The sequence below is a fragment of the Bactrocera neohumeralis genome, chromosome 2, assembly GCF_024586455.1.
Source record: "Bactrocera neohumeralis isolate Rockhampton chromosome 2, APGP_CSIRO_Bneo_wtdbg2-racon-allhic-juicebox.fasta_v2, whole genome shotgun sequence".
NCBI lineage: Eukaryota > Metazoa > Arthropoda > Insecta > Diptera > Tephritidae > Bactrocera > Bactrocera neohumeralis.
Genome location: NC_065919.1, coordinates 4,241,691 through 4,263,183, shown reverse-complemented (window position 1 = coordinate 4,263,183; position 21,493 = coordinate 4,241,691). Strand labels below are relative to the sequence as shown.

The 21,493-nt window shown below is 33.1% G+C and overlaps 1 protein-coding gene and 1 long non-coding RNA gene across 2 annotated transcripts; one reads left to right on the top strand and one right to left on the bottom strand.

Moving 5' to 3' along the window:
- Window positions 1–175: 175 nt before the first annotated feature.
- Window positions 176–21,223, top strand: LOC126767746 (tetraspanin-8). Its single transcript, XM_050485343.1, has 5 exons — window positions 176–729; window positions 14,638–14,832; window positions 16,118–16,297; window positions 16,461–16,676; window positions 17,511–21,223. The coding sequence occupies exons 1-5, from the start codon at window positions 664–666 to the stop codon at window positions 17,658–17,660; spliced, it is 807 nt and encodes a 268-aa protein (XP_050341300.1). The 5' UTR covers window positions 176–663; the 3' UTR covers window positions 17,661–21,223.
- On the bottom strand, window positions 3,139–9,366 carry LOC126767748 (uncharacterized). Its single transcript, XR_007669156.1, has 3 exons — window positions 9,203–9,366; window positions 3,431–3,606; window positions 3,139–3,369 (listed from the first exon to the last, which is right to left on the bottom strand). It is a non-coding gene; the product is annotated as an uncharacterized LOC126767748 (long non-coding RNA).
- Window positions 21,224–21,493: the final 270 nt, after the last annotated feature.

Genomic DNA, 21,493 nt, shown 5'->3' with positions numbered 1-21,493 from the left:
ATTCACTTTTAAATAAGCACACATAATTCATCGATTTAATAAGTGTTTTCAAGAAAATGGAAAGGAAGCAACAGTGGAGAAATATTAATATTACTAATTTACTTTTCGTATTTCAAGCACTGTAGTAAAACTTTCAAAGAACCAGTATAGTAAGATGATCAAACGTTAATTTGCCGAAAATTTTTTTCTCAGCTATTTAAAACCAAATGAGACTTAAGAGTTTTGAAATATCACACTGACTGGCAGCACTGTCAACACTCTGTATGATACACGCACTCAATAAACGCCATTCAGAAATAAATGAGCAGTGTACAGTGAGTGAGTGAGCTTCGAATGAAAACAGAAACAGAAGCGGATAGAGAAGCGGACGTAGCACAACCGATTAAAAACGTAACGGCAGCAGCAAAGCAGAGTGTTTCAAGTAGCAAAGATTAGTGCAGAAGAAAAAGTGAAGATTTTTCTCAAAATTTACTTAAAAAGTGATAGGTTTATGAAAATTTCAAAAACTAGAGCGATACATAACCACAAAATATTGCCTAGTAAGGCAGTGTGCAAAGGGGAAGTGTGTTAAATCAGTGCTTGTCAAAGTGAAAGATACCTATAGTGAAAAGTAAAAAGGTCAAAGGAATCAGCAGAGTAAAAGTATAATACAAAAGTGCAAAAATGGGATTGAACGGCTGTTGTTCGTGTGTAAAATACTTGATGGTGCTGATAAACATCTTATTTTGGGTATGTACTACGTGAAGATAACTCTATAGAGACTGAGTGGGTGGTGTTATGCATAATATTACGGCAATGGGTTGTCCGGTAGATTTACGAATATCCTATTGAATGAGAGTGAATACGTATGGTACATATGTATATGTAGTTGTGCAAGTGTGTGTGCCTATCTAGAGGATACGCGTGATGCTCTTCGAATAATTCGAAAATCGGTTTATAGAGAGCTTAGACAAAGGAGAGAGGAGTGCTAAACAACCAGAATGTAGCATATGCACAAATTTGTTTATATACATACATATATACATATATTTATGTACATATGTAAATAACGAAAAGCATTCATAAATTCTGTTAATCCCAATGAACGTTATGTCCCCTTTTGATTATGTCAATATGTTAATACTAATCTATCTACATACATATTTACATACATATGTATTGAAGTTTCATTCAGGGCGTATTTTATTTTTTGCACGTCTGTCAAAATTGTCGATATTTTGAGTGACAAGCATGATTCTTTTTGGTATGTGCGCCTTTTTTGGATTGCGAAAAGTAATTTTTTCATATTTTTTATTACCAATTCGCCAACTTTTTCTCTTACTGGCATAGTAGCCAGCTATTTTTCCACTATTTTTCAGTTGGCACAATTGCCCTCTTTTACAATCATATATGTATGTACCTCCTTGCGCCGAGTCGTAATTCTCGATACGGCCTTTTCACCAGCCTGCAGGTATTATAGACGCCCTATGTTGGAGTTCGTCCTAAATTGACTTTGCGTTGCAATCACTGCTTGTAGCACGCTTAAGAGCACACACATGCGGATCCACATAAATTCATACATACATACATACATATGTATATAAGTACAGACGTATGATTGTGTGCAATAGCTCACAACGTAAGCCTGCACAAAGTGTCATTGCTTCCGTTGCATTGCCGCTTTCTTACGTTCATAACATTGTACACATACCATTTTATAGGTATGCACCAACATAATATATATATGTTTGTATGTACATACACACGTACAGCAGTTGTTGTTGTTGCGTATTCAATTGTGGACAAACTGAAAAATACTTGTTTCTTGATAGTACTACAAGTGAACGTTAGCTCCCCCGCACTGCAGCCGGAGTTGTGTTTGTTGTTGACGTTGCGGTTGTTTGCCACACCAGCCGCAATGAGTGGCATCCTCATACACATATGCGTGTGGATGTGTGCGTGCTTATATATGGATATTGTATTTTCTTGTTGTGCTTTTCATTATTGTTTCTTTATTATCTTTTTGTGTTTTATTGACTATAAACAAATTTCTTATCTCTTGTATAACAAATATTGAAGAATTTGTCGCTGCTTCTTGTTTTATGTATGTTTGTTTGCTTATAAGGTTTTGATTTCCATCACCTTCGATTTTGTTTTTCTTTAAAGCATTACAAAATGTAATTTGTTTAGTGCAAAATCCCTTCTCTTCTGAAAGTTTCTAGTATGTATGTACATAAATACTTACATATGTATGTATATTTGTGTGCTCTCTCGCTTGCTAGTCTGTCAGCACAATAGAAAGAGAAAATATAACCAAATTTACGCAATGTATTGTATACGAAAACCATCATTCAATTAAAAGTACTATGATTGGAACAGGAAGTTAAAAGTTAAGAGTTTGAATACTTACAACAAAAAGGATGTGTACGTTTTTCGTATGGGTTTGCAAGACAAAACTACTTGGTAGAAACTGCTTACATGTATACAAATGCATGTTGTTGTTGTGATTGCAGCGGCAGAAAACATTCCTGAAATAAATTCGAGGAATGGTGCCGAGCTGACGGTCATTGGCCGGATAAAAATCCGGGACAGCTCCGATTACCCGACTGCCATGTCCAACGGTACAAAGACGGGTCTCGGTACTATAGGGCACAGGATATTAATTTCGGACTATTTCCGACATATTTTCAAAAAAAGCTTTCAAAGCAAATACCGACAATTTCGCCCACAAAGTTTTACAAATTTCAATTTTTTTTAAATTTATAACATCATGTGCAGATTCTTTTGAAGATTATAATATTACTATAGCTGAGAATTAGCGTATTTTTTGTGACTATAAAGCGTAGTTTAAACGATTTTTTTTAATTCTGCTGCAGCCATACTCCTTAAAAATAATTTAGACACGAAAATTTACATCTTTTTCTTTCATCATTTCAATTCGCAGAAAGCGTGTTCACAAATTTGAGAAATGTCGGGAAGAGCGAAATGGATAATTAATAATTACTATCTACCATCTTTAATTTTTTGAGATCCAACACTTTTTACTTTTCCTGAAATTGCGAGCACCTACATACCATATTGTTTTGGTTTAATTGATGGACGATATATTTCTATAAAATAAAATGTTTACCAAAGTTAAATATATTTTTTACACTCAAACATACATATTTACATATGCAATATACACAAATATCGCTTTTAATCTAATAAAACGTAATAATTCCATTGCAAATCCGATCAGAATGCCACTTGTATCGACAAACAAACTTCTAAAACGCCAGATTATATTTACTAGGTTGTGCGTCTGCCTTTAACCGCACTTCGAAAAGCCAAATATCGGTCATCGGTGGCAATATTCGAAGGCATAAAATCAAAAGCTTTGCCGCGCGTCTGTAATTATTTTCCTTTAAACAATATAGTGCACGCATTTCGTAAACCAAAAAAAACTCACCTTTCATATAAACATTTGCGTACACAAACATACACACATACACATATGTTGTACATATGAATGTATAGTTTGTGGTTTATAATAAACAAATACAGCAATCTGATGAGCAGTCATCAGTATGCAGGGCCTTCCTCCAGGGCAGCAATCAATTGGAACACAGCGCTGATGTGCGCGGGCTTTTTAGAGGCGTGCAGTGTTGGGCGAAATATAAGCATTTTTATAAAATATTATATGAAATTAAATTTTTATACAAATAAATGTGGTAATACTGTTAAAAAAAAATTGAGAAAATATTTATGAAATAGCACATAAAAAATTGTAGAAGAAGATAATGACTGGCCGAAGAAAAAAATTCCTGCTTGGACTACGTAAGGGGATAAAAATCTAGCTTGCGCTTGTTTAAAATTGCGTTGCATATTTTAAAATATGGATTATGGCATTTGAATTAAATTAAAAAAACAAGAATAGTTTTCAACCCTACCCAGTTTGAACCTCATATTGTAATATTTTGGTTACATTTTGCAGAATAAAAAATTTTAAACTCTGGCCAACTTACATTAAGTAGTTGGCATCTTGCAAAAATTTTATACGCTGAACAGGATAAATTAAGCCACCAAGGCTTAACCCCAGAAAGAAAGAATACCCTTTACAATATATATATACATATGTATATATGTATATATAAATGGTAAGTGTGATGAGGTGTGTGGTTTTAGACAGGTCCGTCCGTCTGTCTGTATACATATATGTAAACTAATCCTTCAGTTTTTGAGATATCGATCTGAAATTTTGCACACATTTTTCCATCTCCAACAACCGTCGAGACCGCTGATATCAACCCACTATAGCAAAATATCGAGCCAATATAGTACGATGTCGGGCCGTTCTCACGTCAGTCCAATTTTAGTAACCGAAACGGACTCGCAATTTTCTCTGGTCAACTCGGCATAATTCTCGAAGTTACTTAAGAAATGTTTTCTGCCGCTACAACAACAACAGCCACTATAGCATATACATATGTATGTAGCTATCATAGAAACGGACCGTTCAAAATAAAGTTCTTGTATAGACAATTTTTTTATTTCACAAGATATCTTCACTAAACCTCACTTTTAGTGCTTAATTTCACGCAGTGCTGTATAATATAATACAAAAGCATTTTTATATATGCTATGAAATTTTACATATATGTATATGTACATAGTATATATGTATTTACATGTGTATATGGGCGTATTCAGTATTCACATGGTGGCATCCACGCAAAACGCAAGTTGCCCCAGACGTTCAGCCTAAAGCAACTGTAAAGCATTTAGTAGCTGGTGGAGCCACCTATGCGGCATGCCGCAAACAATACAAATGTAATCTGTTCAAAACATACAAAACCACACTTGAGCAAACAATTGTGCGCGCCTACTTTTGGCCACACACACGCACACACACGTATCTACTTGGACGCAGACACATTTGGTAATTGCCTACGTTTCGCTGGGCGTCCCAGCAGCAGCGCTGCGGTCATTTGTAACTGTCGGAAGCCATTTCAAGTGTCAGTCAGCTGGTAGTGATGGCAACTGACCAGTATCTACTATACATATGTATATGGTATATTCGGATGTAAACATTTGTTTGTTTGTACATATACATATATTTATTTCGATATTACTTTATTCGGTTTTTTATTATGTCACTCTTATAGGCCCCTGAGCATATGTGCTGTCCTCCCTTTGACTTACCGCGCCCATTTCACACATCATCACACACTCAATTATGAAAATTACTGTTGCGGCTGTGTGTGTGCGCGTCTCTCATTTAGTCATACGAATATTTACAAGCACACACTCAATCATAGCAGCATCTATGAAATCATTTATATGAACTATCCAATTTTATTTTCTTATTTCATTCGAAGAGTCGTGCTTCTAGGTTCCTGACCATTCAATTCATCTCCTCACAAGTGTGCTCTGATGCGCGCGATTGCCTACAATAGGCGAATACTAGCCAGAAATATACATACAAACATATACATATGTATATATATAGTATATATTTATTAGTCAAGATCTATTTTCGAATATCAATACAATATGGAAGCTTTGTTTTTCCTGTTGTGTGTATGTATGAGCACGTTCGTCACACATATGTATGTACATACATACATATGTATAAGTTTGTATGCATGTACGTATGTCGATTTGCTATTATTGTTGCATTAGTTGCGCATTCATATCGCATCATAGCGTTTGAAGAATACCTCTTATTTATGTACATATGTATGTATGTATGTACAAATGTACTATATAGCATATTTGCCAATATTTTTCTGGTTGCGGCACAAATTTGTGTTTCAACACGCATACACACATACATTCATACATACATATGTATGTATGTATGTATGTACATATGAACTTCCTTTTGGGATTTTCACGCTAACGCAATTTTGAAAAGCGTCAAGGCAACAATGCCAACTAAAGTTAATAACAGAAGAAGCACTTATTTAAATATAAAAATAACAACAACAAGTGCCAAGAATAACAAAATATACACATACATATATATAAGCGATGCACGACCAGCTGTTGGAAAAGCAAAAACATATTAAATAATTTAGTTTTCTTTTTTATTAACGTTTTTCACTAAATGTTGTCGGCATAAATGTGTGTTTGTATGTACATGCATATGTGTGTTGTGTTCTAAAATAAACCTACAATGTCATTAGCACATAAACGTTTGTTTTGATTATGTCAGCGGTTCTTAAACATTTCTATAGCACTGCGATGGAAAGCCTTTAAGGAAGTTGGAAATCATTTTGGAATAAAGGAATCTTATTTACGACTTTTTCCTTCATCATACTTTTGTCGTTCGTTAGCTTATCGAACTTAAGAGGCACATATGGTGCGAAATTAAGAAAAAAATCGATTTTCTTTAATATTTTGATAAACGCATTTTCGAAAAACCATTAAGGGAAAAATAAAATAGTTTATGGGCGATCTGAGGTCGAGAAAGTGAGAAAAGAGAGAAAAAATTAAGAAAGTAAGTCTACACCAAATTTCGTGAAAGAAAAAAAAAACTGTACAAGTTAAAAAAATTTTTTTTTTTGTGAATTTTTTACATATGTAGGTTTTGAGGTTATGTGTAAAAGTTTTTATGCAAAAATTATAGATCCTTTCATTACCATATAATTTTTCTTCTATAAAAATGGTACTTTTGTCGGAAATGGAGAGGCACAAGAATGGTTTATTCTTAACCCTTTAAGATTCTATCTGCTTCCTTTTCCCGACTTCAGAACGCCCGTAAATTATTTATTATTTTTCCTTATCTTTTCGTTTTCCATAGGTTTCATTCTCCTATGATTTTTTGGTTTTCAAAAATTATCTACTTGCTTTAATTTCGCCCCGAACTGGTTATGCAATTCTATGTTGAATTTTACGCTAATAATATTTACTGTCTAATTAACAAAGCAAACAATGGCAAACATGAATGTATACATATGCAGATGCCTTTCAAGAATACCCGCCTCACTCAACGATTTTTTCGACATTTTACATCTTTTGCGAACGTTCTAAGTCTCTTCAGATACATATACAAATACCATATAAATATAACATATTATATATATACTTACATATATACATATATGTTTGGCATATATAAAATTGAATATTTATGTGTTGGTATACTTTTCGCAATACTCTAACTGCCATTAACAATTTTGAACGTAACTAGGTCATTGCAGCCAAAAGGGCTTTGTACGCTCTCACATACACTCTCGCACGTACTTTTTCACTCTCTAATCGTGCTCTTACTCACGGGTAGGCACTAGCAATATTTCTCTATACTACTACTCGACGCTCTCTACCATAATATACGCCTGCATAAAAGGATACTCGAAACGAAAACAACAAAAAAATGGGTGGGCGTTTTGACCCACTGTCGCTTTTCGTATACTCGTGTAGCTGTGTCTACAAATACACCCGTAGACAGACAATTTGACGTGCCGACTCTTGTTTATAGGTCCTTCTCGTCCGCGCCCTGCTACTGTGATTATATTTAGCACATCCTCGGTGGCATGTCGTCGTTCCACTTAATGCTCACAAAACGATTTTTATAATATTACAAAAATATATTATATACATATGTATAAGTACAAATGGATGCCTATATAAATGCATATATACACCTACTTGTATTCCTGTAGGCACGCGCATAACGTATATTGTTTATACTCCTACTTGATTGCTAAAATTAGTGCTGTCCTTCACTTTGCTGTTCGATCAGGAAAGTGTTTACAGTTATTTAAAATTTATCGCTAGCGATGATGAATTATGTACTTTTATTTATTGTTGTTGGTTAAATCCTTTGAACAGGGTTTTCCTAATATTGGGTTCATAAATATTGATTTTGCTACCAGGGTCCAAGAGTATACTTATTAAAAATAAAAATCTCTGACTTGCCCTATACTGACCTTATAAAAGAAACTTAGAGTGCTGAAAGATAAGATATCTAGAGAGTTGAAATGCGATTCTGAGTCCCCATTCACATTCACTGGATTATTATATACCAATATTAACAGATATTCAGACTCCTAGGCATGCATCTAATATACTGGTGAGATTTCTAATAATGAAAGGTGCACTAATTTTTGAAAGCAAAAACCCAGATACTTCAAATTTCATTGTCATTTATTTTTTGAAGATTATCTCTTTCAAATGTGGGCCACGTCTCAGATTGTCTATTCATTGAGTCCAATTTTCGATGATTCGTTCGAGCATTTCGACTAGTAACTGGCGAATGACACGCGTGATGTTTTGCTCCAAGGCCAGAATGGAAGCGGGATTGACCGCATAGACTTTAGACTAGATAACTCCATTGATTGATGCGCTGTGTGGGAAGTGGCGCCGTATTTTTGAAACCGAATGTCGCCGAGTTCACGAGCTTCAATTTCAGGCATCAAATGGTCGGTTATAATGGCGCGATAACGGTCGTCATTGACGATTACGTTCTCACCGGCATCACTTTTGAAGAAATATAGACCGATTTTTCCACCGGCCCTCAAACCACACCAATCCATTGTTTTTTCTGTATGAAATGGCAACTCTTGAATCTCTTCAGGTTGCTCTTCGTCCCAAATGGGGCAATTTCGCTTGCTTACTTACTTATTGAGCCAGGGATCGAAAACTTCGATCTTCTTGGAACTTTTCAAGAGCCCATAGAGCAAAGTTATGCAGCTTGTCATTGAACAAAAATAACATGACAACTTAACACGACTCCCGCGTGATCTGTCAAAAAAAGGCTATTGAAAAGAAGTCATCTACTTGCAGCACCCTTTAAAACCTCAAAAAAAGTTCTATTAGAATTGGGTTTGTGAAGAGTGTGAGCAATATACTGTATTGCTCTCCAAATTAAATTAAAAAAACAAGGTTCTGGGATGCACATTTTAAGATTAGTGATTTTAGATTACTCTTCTTAGGTCAGGTTTGGTTTCACTAGAACATTCGGTGGCTATTTATTTCATTTTACTTTGATTACATTTCATAAATTCTTCCTATATTAAACTTCTCTCTTCAAAACGTTCTTTACATATCATTGCTTGTGAAACAACCACACAAGGTTCCGATAACACCTCCTAAGATAAGTTGTCATGCCTGTAAACATTCCACATCTGCTTTAAATTTATTTATAGATTGTGGTAAAAATCTGGTAGTCCACCACCAGCTTCAACATCCATTCAAACAATAATTTTATCTTAAAATTCATCGCCTTATCACCTACCTCTGCCCATTTCGCGGAAATTATCTTCTTCCTTTGCCAACGTCCTCATTTGGTCTCTTCTTCCACCTTCGACATCAGCCTAACCGCCCGAACAGTGCTGCAATTGTGCATTTGCTACTTTTATCTTGTGAATTGCAAGGTTTGCCCGCTTTTGCGCGGTGCCGCAACGTCTCCTGCCACATAAAAATATGAAAAGTCGATTTGTAATTATTTCAGCCAGTCTGTGCGCCTAAAAGTATGTCACATCTTTTTATATGTGCACATATTATTGCTGTTGTTACGTCGGTTTTCTGCATGGTTTGGCGTTAATTTTTTTGTTTGAAAACTTTCCATATGATTTTGATGTGCCAGTTTTCAAATTTACTGACAAGCTGCTGAACTTTGCAAAATGACGCCGACGAGAAGTGTCTATTAACACTTATAAGAAATGCGCCTTAAAATATGTTAGTGTATATTCTGAAATGTATTGGTGGTAGTTAACAATGCCGTGAAATTGTATTGTGGTAAGTTGTTTTCAACAAAGGAAACCAAATAAAACAATAAGTGAAAATATTAATTGGATTAAGCATGACTTTTATTGATTGCATTATTTAAGCTCGGAACATTACTTGTGGGTATTTATGTTAGGTTTATCGCCTAACTGTAGACAGCAAGAAATGACAGTATAGTATATAGTTTTGCCATTTTTATAGTAACCAATTAGTTTTAGCGCCCGCTTCATACTTCTGAAATCAATTAAACGTCCTTACAAGCCGGTCTGAAGCCAACGAAGTAAACTTGTCTAACCAAATCGCATTTTTTTCTGCAGGCAATTCATTAATATCTACAAATTTAATGTATACACACATACATACATATATATCCATAGTAATATATTTCTCATACAAATTAAGTCCTCTTGAACTAATCAGACCATTTAATCAATTCAATATAGATGGACACGCTTATCTACCATACAACCAAAAGCTTTATATAATTTATTATAGATAAGAAAGTAATAAAACGATCAATATTCACATATCGTCACCTAAAATGCAAAACAACGTATCATCAATACGAATTTGAGATCTTACGATTCACTACATCATATTACATATATGTATGTAGCATAAAATTTTCGGCTTCCGTTGTCAGATTTAGCTATTTTATCACCAAAACTCAAATTTTGTTGCAATATGAGTGGTTTCTATTTTATCGTTTTTCTTTCGCCTGGAAACTTATGAAAAGCTATGTTATGTTATTTTGCATTTTAGCTGACGATATACCTGTAGATAAATGCCTATAACAACAACTACAAGATATTTTTCAAGCACGCCTTAACGAATAGCTTTGACAGCTATCTGTCTGTCAGAATTTTTGGTACTCTATAGATGTCTAAATTATAGCATCACCGGCTATAAATAAGTTATGGGAGTGAATAACAAATTAGCGAATAAGCTATATTGCTGACGACTGAATGCCTGACGAGAGAATTACGAGATGTTAGTTTATGAAAGCGAAGAGGAAACGGGGTGCTTTTTCATTAATTAGTATTATGCTGACATTATTAAATATCTATGAGAAACCGCTATGAAAAACATTTGTAGTCTCCGTAAGCGTGTCTATCAGAATCCAGACCGTAGCTTGGCCAGTCAACTTCGCTCCAAGATGCTTATATCACCGTAAATATCTAAACTAAACGAGCCTATGTCGATGTGAGATAATAAGAATGTGTAAAATCAACTCAATCGATGTGCTTTATCCAAAGCATTAGCTTAGAACTGAAAGCTTTAAACTTCAATACAACTGTTATAAAAGATATTTCCAGAGTGTACTTATAAATATATTTGGCTAAGTTGTCTTTATCTATTTTTACATTTTAGTTATTATTAAAGCTATTAAAACCTATAATTTCTCAATAAAACATCCTCAATCTGAAATTTGATTTAATTGATTTACATATCTCCACAAAAAAAGTTATTCAGCACTTATTGATATACAATAGTCAGCAATTCATTATTGCAAATGAGAAAAAAATCGCATTTCTGACAAATTGTTTGTATTAATCTAATTTATTGCCGAATGACTAATATTTTATCCCACAACACAAACAATATATGACGATTGTACTTCGCAGCTGTTGAACCGTTCGAAATGTATTCAATATTTAAAACACAAATATGCAGTATATATCAAAGTAATTTTCTACATACATATGTACATATTTTTCTATGAGTTTTAAAATATAATATATTTAAAAAAACTGTTTACCATTTATCTAACTTCTATCTCATTTACCACTTTGAGTAAAAAATAGTTAGATTTTGTTCATCATTTTCAAATTCTTAAGTTATTCCTTAAAATCTTGTTGTCCCCCCAAAGTAATGCCGACGGGGAATTATTGTGGTTCGAAAACCAAGAGATAATTCCGGCCTCCTTTTACGAAAACTCACTTCATTACACTCAAAGAGTATTCCTTGTTGACAATTGGCCGTGCGGAAGGAATTCGGAGTGCACCACACCTCAATAATTGAAGAAAACTGTCAACATAACCTTGATGTTCAACATTCTTTAACGTCGGCTTCGTCGTCCCTTTGACACGATATTCGGCCGATTGATCGTCTGTTTCCGGATCGTAAACATAGATCCAAGACTCATCGTCAATAATAACAGGTTTTATGATATCCTGGTAGCCGGAAAGCATTGTTTCACAGACGCTGTTTTTCAAAAAAATTTAGTGATTTTGGAACCAATCGTGCTTGCACTTTTCTTAAACTCAAATGATTTTTCAAAATGGCTTTCACTGATCCTTCCGATATTCCAACGATGCCAGTAAGATTTCTGACTGTAATCGTCGATTCTCAAGCACCAATTCCTTTTTTATTGACGTTTTGATCATCAGTTCATGATCAGTAAGGGCCATCCTGAACAAGGTTCGTCGTCAACGCGTTCTTGAATAATTTGTACCATCAAAAACACTTGCTCGCGACAAACAATTATCACCGAAGGCCTTTCCAAGATTCTAAACCTTTCGGCACTAGAAATTTGATTTCGCACACAAAATTTAATGGAATTTCTTTGTTAAATGATTTCACTCATCGTAAAAATCGCCGAATGCACTTTATATACTTTAAAAAGACAAGCGTATACTAAACACTAATTATTATTTTGATAAGACAATTGACACAGATGTCACTGACAGTCATACCAACCCAGAAAATAAATATTTCGACGAATGGGTTTTCGCAGAAATTTAAATTAAAAAGTCTTACTATTTTTTGCCCACTATATTTTACCTTTGAATAAGGTAGAGTCTATTCTGGTCATTATAAGACACAAAAATATATATACATATACATATTTTTTTAATAAAAAATTCTAGGCTTTGATCTCTGTACGATACCCCTCAGTCCCCTTTAATCGGAACAAAATTGTATACGTGTGTGTTATCCTCCACTACATAGGCATCGTTTGAGAACGCGGACTGACAAATATTGTTCATTTAAATTTTTTAAGAGCAATCCTAATATATGTACATATCATCTATCTATTAACGATCTACGAATGCACACATTGGAACGAGTATGCCAACTATTTCACGCCGTTGACGCACAATAGCGCCACCAAATAAATATAGCAAAGCATTTAACGATCTCCATATGGACGATTATAATTGAGCAATGCGCACAAATGTAAAAATATATGGACATGTATGTTTTTCTGGTATTTATGTTTGTAGATATTCAGGAAAGAGTTATAGTTTTCAAACAATTAAACAAATAATTGATTAGAAATGTTTTAAAGCATATATAAATAAATGAATGTATATAAACATTAGGGTGTTCGTTATTTCCGATGTTGGTTTTTTTTGCAAAAGCGTACTGAGCATTCATAACTATAAGTTCTTCACAAATTCGAAGTTGCTCATACGACATGGTGGTACTGTAGTGTACAGCTACTGAAGTACTGAGCTTCAGTGCATTTGAGATACATATAATTTAACTACGTATAACTTTCAAAGGAATGATTTTATGGAAAAAATCATTAAGAATTTTTTTGTAGTAGAAAAAATTTTACTTTAGAATATACTATTTTTAAAGATGGCGGATCACTTGTTGAACGCAAAATATTAAAAAACCGCATGATATACATACATATGTATATTATGCATACATGGGAGAAGAAACATGATTTAGACACGGTTTAAGCTTTATTTACGATGGATAGTTTTTTCAGAGCAAACACTTTAACTCCAGGAGGTGTGAGCATAACAAAAATCCACATGAGAAATAACGGACACCCTAATGTACGATATTTGCTAATTTATGGAATTTAACTAATAGAGTGCTGACAAGCCACAAGCTGGAAAATAATGTTTAAACGCATACATACATACATATATGTTAGAAACGTATATAAATATTTATTTTTCTACGAAATGGAAAACGTTTTCATAATAGAAGTTGAGATTTAACACCTATTCTATATAATAAAATAATTGGAAATGCAGGCGAATTTTGATTTTCGTGTAAACGCCTGGGCGATACCTTGTTTGTGTTCGACGAACGGTTTTATCAGAATCGGACTAGAATAGGACAGTGATTATGGGGATGAAAATACGGTGGACGATGGACATCAACGTGACGTTCAAGCTTCTCTATTATTATTATTATATTTTTTTGTTTAAATTAAAATTTTAAGAACGGCATTATGTTTATGTAAAAAATTAACCAATTTGCGTTAATTTTGAAGCAAAATATATTATTTCCGATTTTGTTTTTATTTTCTACTAACGGAATATGTTTAGGTTTTTAATTTTAGATGAACTAATAATAAGTTTTTGTGAGACACCCAGGAGGTTGAGGTCTTTATGGCTGAATTTTCAACATTTTTATATCAAAAAAAATTTCAGGAGACATTGTTCAAATACATATGTCTCTTTAATATGCCATATTATATTTATCAAATATATGGTTGCTTATACAACAAAAAAATCGTAAAAATACCTTTGTTTTGTTCCTCTGGAACCCACCTTACCCCTTAACTTAATCTTTCATAAACAAATCTAAGATTTTTAATTCGATTTTTAGAGACATTCCTCTATTAACTGCACATTTGCATAGTAAATTGTTTGAAAATTGTAAAGAGTAATTTCATTTAAAGCTTATGAACATAAAAATACAAAGTCAAAACAAGTTGTTTTCTCAATTTCCAATTCCTCACAACATGCCTTCATAGTCAAGCTAAGCGCTATACAATACAACTGAAATAAACAATCAACACTACATTATTGTTTTTATGCATTTCCACTCACTTAAATACTCATTAATCTTCGTTTTATTTGTATACATACATATGTATTTATTTTTTCCCGAAAATTACTCGTGCTTTAAATATTTCTGAAATATTCGCTGTTATTTTCATTGCTAATCTTTAACTTTTTTAATTTTTTGCAGATTATTGGCCTAATCATTGTGATCATCTCGGTGTGGATGCTTACCGATCCCTCGTTCGTGCTGTCGATGACCCAATCCTATAATCACTACTACATCGCGTTGTATGTCTTCCTTGGCATCGGTGTGCTCATCACGCTGGGCGGCTTCTTCGGCTGTTGTGGCGTCGTAAAGGAATCGCAATGTCTGCTTATATCGGTGAGTGAGACAACACAAATAAGTATATACATACATACATATGCATATGTACATATGTATGTATATGTATATTTTAATATAATAAGTCATATGGCAACCTCCAAAAGTTTGCGCTGTGATTTTCATTTAAATCAAACGCCAACGCAACGCGGCAACTCGTTACTTAGTCCAGGCGGTGTTTGGCGCACGCACTTAGCCACCCACTGCGTATGTTACTGCGAGTGCACAGCGTCTTGGTGCCTTAAGCTCATCAAAATAAATGCATATACATGCACACATACGAGGGAGGTCCGATAAGTGCGTAACCTCTTCGCACTACAGAATAAAAATAAAAAAGCGAAAATGGTAGGTGATTCAGTTCTTGTTTTGCAACGCGTAGAAAATCAAATATCGTCCCTCAAAAAACGAGTTTCAACGTCATCGAATTTCGGTTTTTACTAATTAACGCTCAGATGCCCCCAAAACTTCATTAACCGAACAAATTTCTGCGTCATTTCCTGATCGATGTTAAAACGTGGATCCACTGGTACACACTAGCGACCAAAGCGTCGAAACATTGGATTTCACGCGCCGAATCTGCTCCGAAGAAGGCGACGACTATTTTATCGGTCGAATAGGCAACGGTAACCGTTCTCTGAGATTTATAGCATATCGTTAATGAGTAGGCTATAGGTGCCATGGAGGTTTTGCAGACCTCTATTTTATACTTCAAACAAGTTAAGGGGTATTCTAGCCTAGAGCACAGAATTTCAAGCGTTTTTTGGCAATTGATAAAAAAGCATTTGATATTTTTACTATCCAGTTTTTTACATTTATTTATTTCTGTAAAATAAAACCATAATGGCTTCCTGATTAGTGCGAATGTCGCTACCTCAAGAAGCTACAAAACGTTTATAACTACGGAAATAATTCGAATTTTGAAAACCCTTTTAAAGAGATATTTTTGAATGTCTAAACAATAGAATTATGAAAAGAGTTCGTATTTTTAAATTTCTAGACTAGAACAACCCCTAAAAAGGTGAGGTCAAGCGGTAAGGAGACTATGTTAAGAAATTAATCGCCGTTTTCGAAAATGCTCGTTTCTCTTACTGTATGCTATGTACATATAGAACAAGCCTCGTATGTGCCCCGTAGGCGACTTGCGCGAATTCTTAGCAGCTGTAAACTTTTGGCGGCATCTAGCACACGTTTTTATTAGTGTGTAGTTGTTGTTGTTCTCATTTAATATTATATCTTCTTTTACGATCATGCACATGATTTATGACTTACAATGTCTACTTTGTAGTTCTTCTGCGTTATTCTGGTGGTGATGGTGGCACAGATTGCCGCCGGCGCATGGGCATTCCACAACAAAGACAAACTCGATGACATTGTACGCGCGTCGGTGAAGTATTCGGTGCAGGAGGAATATGGCCAATCAAGCATGAGTTCGCGTACGGTCACTTTTGACAACATACAAAAGAATGTAAGTGTCTCTGTTTGCTTGTATGTATGTAGTATGTGTGAGATTTGTGGCATGTGTTTATTTACATATTGGCGCCTGCCTATGTAAACACTATACATCAAGTTGATACTCAAATTTCATGAATTAATATGCTTTATTGTTGTTGCTTTCCGCTTCGTTACAGTTGAAATGTTGCGGTGCTGATGGACCGGCCGATTGGGCAACGAGCCGTTTCAACAATGTCGATCGCACAAATATCGTCGATATTGCCATATCATCGATGAATGTGTTCTACAATATACCCGAATCGTGTTGCAAAGACGAATTGAAGGAGAATGTGTGTGAGATGTCGAGGAAGTTAAAATTCGGTGGTTCGCTAAATACAGCAATATATCAACAGGTTCGTTATTTATATATTTAGTGCTGCGAAATGTCGTGGGACCAAGCAGAATTTACATGTATCAATAAAATTTCGAAAATATGGTGTTCGTTATCCATATATCTCATATCTGAATAGCGGGCTTTATACGGGCTTTGTCCTAAACTCGGAAACTTATTTGGAAACGAGTTTTCTCATCGTATTCTCATCACAGTAAGAAAACACTTAAACACAGCATTTGAGAATCGCAAAATTTTCATGGAATGTTAAGACTTGCTGAAATGTTGTCGCTTATAAAAGAATTGAGAACACGATTGTCCTCGAAACGCCTGGGTACAGTCTATGTTTACCTTCGATGTCAATTAATCACACAGGTCGAATTCTTTACACCTTGATGTGACTCATTTGCTTGCGGTGTGCCATGACAGACCGAGGCTATTCTTGAGGCGAATATAAAGGTGAACCAGGGTAAAAAAATGATATTGCAAATCGGTTGAGACGTTCATTTTAATTCATTTCATTTTAAACCATCTTGTATATAGTAGTTCCAAAGGCGACTTTGACTAAGCTTTTCCTAAGAACGGATTCATATCCATTTGCGATCCAACCTGCAAATTTATTTTCGTGCATTCATACAACCTAGATTGTACTTATGTAATAAGTTACTTAAAGGAAAACAAATGAATGTCGGCTATTCAATGGTCGGTTTCGCTCGAAAATTACTCTTCTACTTTCTTCTTAATTGATTTGTGATTTTGAGTTTCTTTGTTTTAATTTTTTATAATAACACATGTATGTGTGTTGGTATGAAAAAAGGAATCTTAAAATTTATGAAAATACATTTTTCCTTTTCAGGGTTGCGTTGACAAACTAATTGAACTCATTTACGAGAATTGGGTACTGATCTTCGGCATCTCAGCGGGTGTGATTCTATTGGAATTGTTGGCGTTGACCTTCTCATTGAGCCTTTGCTGTGCGGTGCGCAATCAACACTACAAAGCCTGAGAATTACTGAATTCCCAGCGGGAAATAAATGACGACGAAAAATATTAACAAACCAAACCGAAAAGGAGGAGAACAAAGGCGTTCTAATTCGTAACAAAACAAAGATAACAAATAAAATGATGAAATCAACACATGCGAAAACATGAGCGAGGCAAGCGGAACTACATATAATGGGGTAGAAGAAATTGAAGTAAACGCGGAATTAAAAAATATATAAAACACTTGATATACGAGTTGCCATGTGTAAGGCAGGAAACTTGCTGAGACCGGAAGTTTATGCATTCAGAAATACGCAAACGAGTGTAAGCTTGCAATTTAGTGCAAAAGGAGGAGAATTCGTAAAAACACATACATACATAATTCAAGCATTAAAAGCGAACATTGATGTATGTAAAATTGCTTGGAGTGAATCTCTGGCAAATAGAATTTACTACAAAATATGCTGGTAAATTATATCTAAGGAAAACAAGGAATTTTCATTTGTATTTTCCAAACTTTTGTAAAACACAGAAAAGTTTTGAGCAAAACTTTGTAGAAAAATGTGAAAATCTTCATCTTCATAAAACAATAATCAAAATGCATATGCCACACACAAACGAAAACAAACAAAACTAGTTAGTTATAATGGAATGTTGCAAAGAAAAAGAGGAAAAATTTAATTGCAAAATGCTCACCACACCATTTGCACTACTTTGTATAATTTATGGTATGACCATTTTTTAAACAATGAGAATTTACAGCTATTTAATACACTATGATGCCAAATTTACGTTTTTGCAAGTACTATTTCTATCGTAATTAAACAAATGCGTTAGTGCACAAATAATTAACGCCAATTGCACGAAATCTACCAAGTTCGAGGTCTTCCGCCATACAAAATATGTATTTATGTTTAAGTTTTTTGCCAAATGCCAAATGTAAAACACTTTTTATTTATTTAACATTAAATAAAAATGTTTTGAAAAACGCTGATTAAGACGCTTAGTACAGTGCGAAATGAAAATGTTTCCCGCAGGAAAAAAAATTAAAAATATATTTTTCGTAATCTCAACCGCATACGTGGTTTTCTCAAAAATAGTTTGTCGTGCGATTTGATTTGCATTAAATTAATAAAAACATGAAATAATATTTAAGACAAAAATAAAAATTACACTTTGAATTCAAGTAATGATACAATGTAGAACAATAATACCCTCAGTCTTAGCCGAAATAAAATATACATGAAATCTTGGAAAATTTTTGTTACAGTTAAACATAAAGAATTATGTCAAATAACTGTTAACAATTTTAAGGAAAAAAAATACATTAAATGGTGTATTTTCAGTTGTGGTAAAAAAAATAGCAAATTTTTAGCACTAAAATCAACAATATTTTATTTATTTGAAAACAAAATTAAAATTTAGAAGTTAAATATTATTGTGCCATTGAAATTATTTATAAAATATAATTGTACGGTTAACAGTTAAAATAGCTTTGATTTTATGCGAAATATTTTAGGAAATATTAATAATTTTTATTTAATGTACTACATACACATATTTTTATTTTTATTATTTTGTTTTCATTTTGATTTATTTTTATTGCTTACACTGTACATTATAATCTTTCGTAATTTTACATAATTTTTATATTGTAGCTCATTTATACTTTGAGTCAGTTCAATATTTTGCGGTATTGACATTCCATAAACGAAAGCAATTAGAGATGGATTGCGAAAACTAAGATGAGAAAATTTAATCAATTTGTGCAACTGTAAGAGTGTGACGTTTCCAATCGCATGTCAAACAGAGCAAAGCAGGTAGAGCGTCAAAAAAATTAAAAAAATCATATGTATGAAACTAGTCTCGTCGATCGCTATATTGATAACCTCAAACTGTTTAAGATAACGGACTTACGTTAACTAGAATGTCGAAAATTTTGCAAAATTTATAATCTCATTTTTTTTAAATATGTTTTAAGCATGTCGTTTGTTTTTAAAACTGGAAGTCGAAAAACTCGTCATATTTGCAAACTCAAACTTGTCTAAATATATATTTTTTGAATATGTTTGTCGTTAATCTGTAAACATGGTGCTCATACTTGTAAGACAATCTAAACATTACAAAAATATCAGTTTTTTTTATGAAAAACGACTCTCAAATATTTCTTTTCATAAATGTTATTTTAAATATTAGAAAATTTTTTATGACATGAATAAAGATCATGTCAAATAAGAAATAGTTTTGATAGAATAATTATTTTGACTAAAAAGTGATATTCGAATTTTTTCAACTGAAAATGTCAAATTTTATTAGATAAAAATTAAATTAAATATTATGTAACGATGAAGAAAAGGTTATTTGCGAATTTCATATGAAGGAATCCATCTCTATATTCGCTGAAAGTTAAACACTGGTGATGTAGTTGAGTATTTAAATCTTTGTCAAACAATATATGATTGCTATTATACATACATACATACATACCTACATAGGAATGTGTAAATTAATGTTCCGAGCAATACATTAGCCCAACATTTTACAAAACCTTGTCACAAACCTGTAAAGAATGTCAAAAACTCACAATTTTATATTTCTATACTTTTATTTCATACAACTTAAGTTTACTATTAAAATTTTTTAATTCTTTTGTAAAGAAAATTTTAAAATACGTAAAAAAAATGGTTTTTCTGAACTTAAAATGCTTACTTAATTTTATCACACATAATTTTATGCGTATTTTTACGAAAGAAATTATTAAACTTACTTAATCGCCTGAGCCAACGTAGTCCAAAAACAACAAGAATTTAGGTACCTAACGCACATTACAAAAACAAACAAATTTATTTTATAAATATTTTAAGTTTTAGTTCTATTTTGCCTTTGAAAAAAAACACACTCAAACGCATTCGAAATAAATTTGAAAATTTTTTAAACCATTTTCAAGTAAACGCCCATATAAACGAACGAGCATTCAGGCACAAACCTTCGTACACACGTACGCACATATTAACTGTTATAGTATATGTAAAAAAGCATAAATATTATATATGTATATATATGCATTTTTAATTTAGTTTATATTTTAAAATAAACTTTTTTATTAGTATTGTAACTAAATTAAATTTAAATAAAAAATAAAAACTTGTAGTTCAAGATGCCCCAAAACACACACACACAAAACGTAATTATTTAAATAAAATGACAGAAACTGTTTGTTGTTATTATTAATTAAAATGAATAAATGTATTTTAATAGACACTATTACTTATCACTGTATATTCATATGTAGCCACCCACTAGATACATAATTTGTTTGTTAAAAATGTATGACTTTTAAATGAAATATACAACAACAACTTAACAAATGGTAAGGTGTTCAGAATCGATAGCGAAATTTTCAACAGGAAGTTAAGCAGCCGAATATAATATTATATATAAATATTGATTAGTATATACAAACATATGTACTATATATACATAGTGAATGATGCACTCGTTTTGAATGCCCCAAGAATACGAAATGAAGGTGATTCAATATGATAAAGAAAATAAAGCGAAAACTGATGAAAATTTAAATTTAAAGGAAGATGTGTCTAGCTACATTTAGTTATAGGAAAATTGTTAGAAAAAATTTTGAGAAACACTTTGCGGAAAATGCCCACAAAGTATCAATTGTGCATATGTACATATGTATGTACAAATGTGCATAAGGCACATAAACGGTAACATATTTAAAGGTATTTAATGCTGAAAATATGTGGTCATTAATGAAATGCAATATTTACAGTGGTGGCGAAAATTTGAGAACCTTATTTTTGCCAGCATATGTATATTAATACATACAGATGTTTA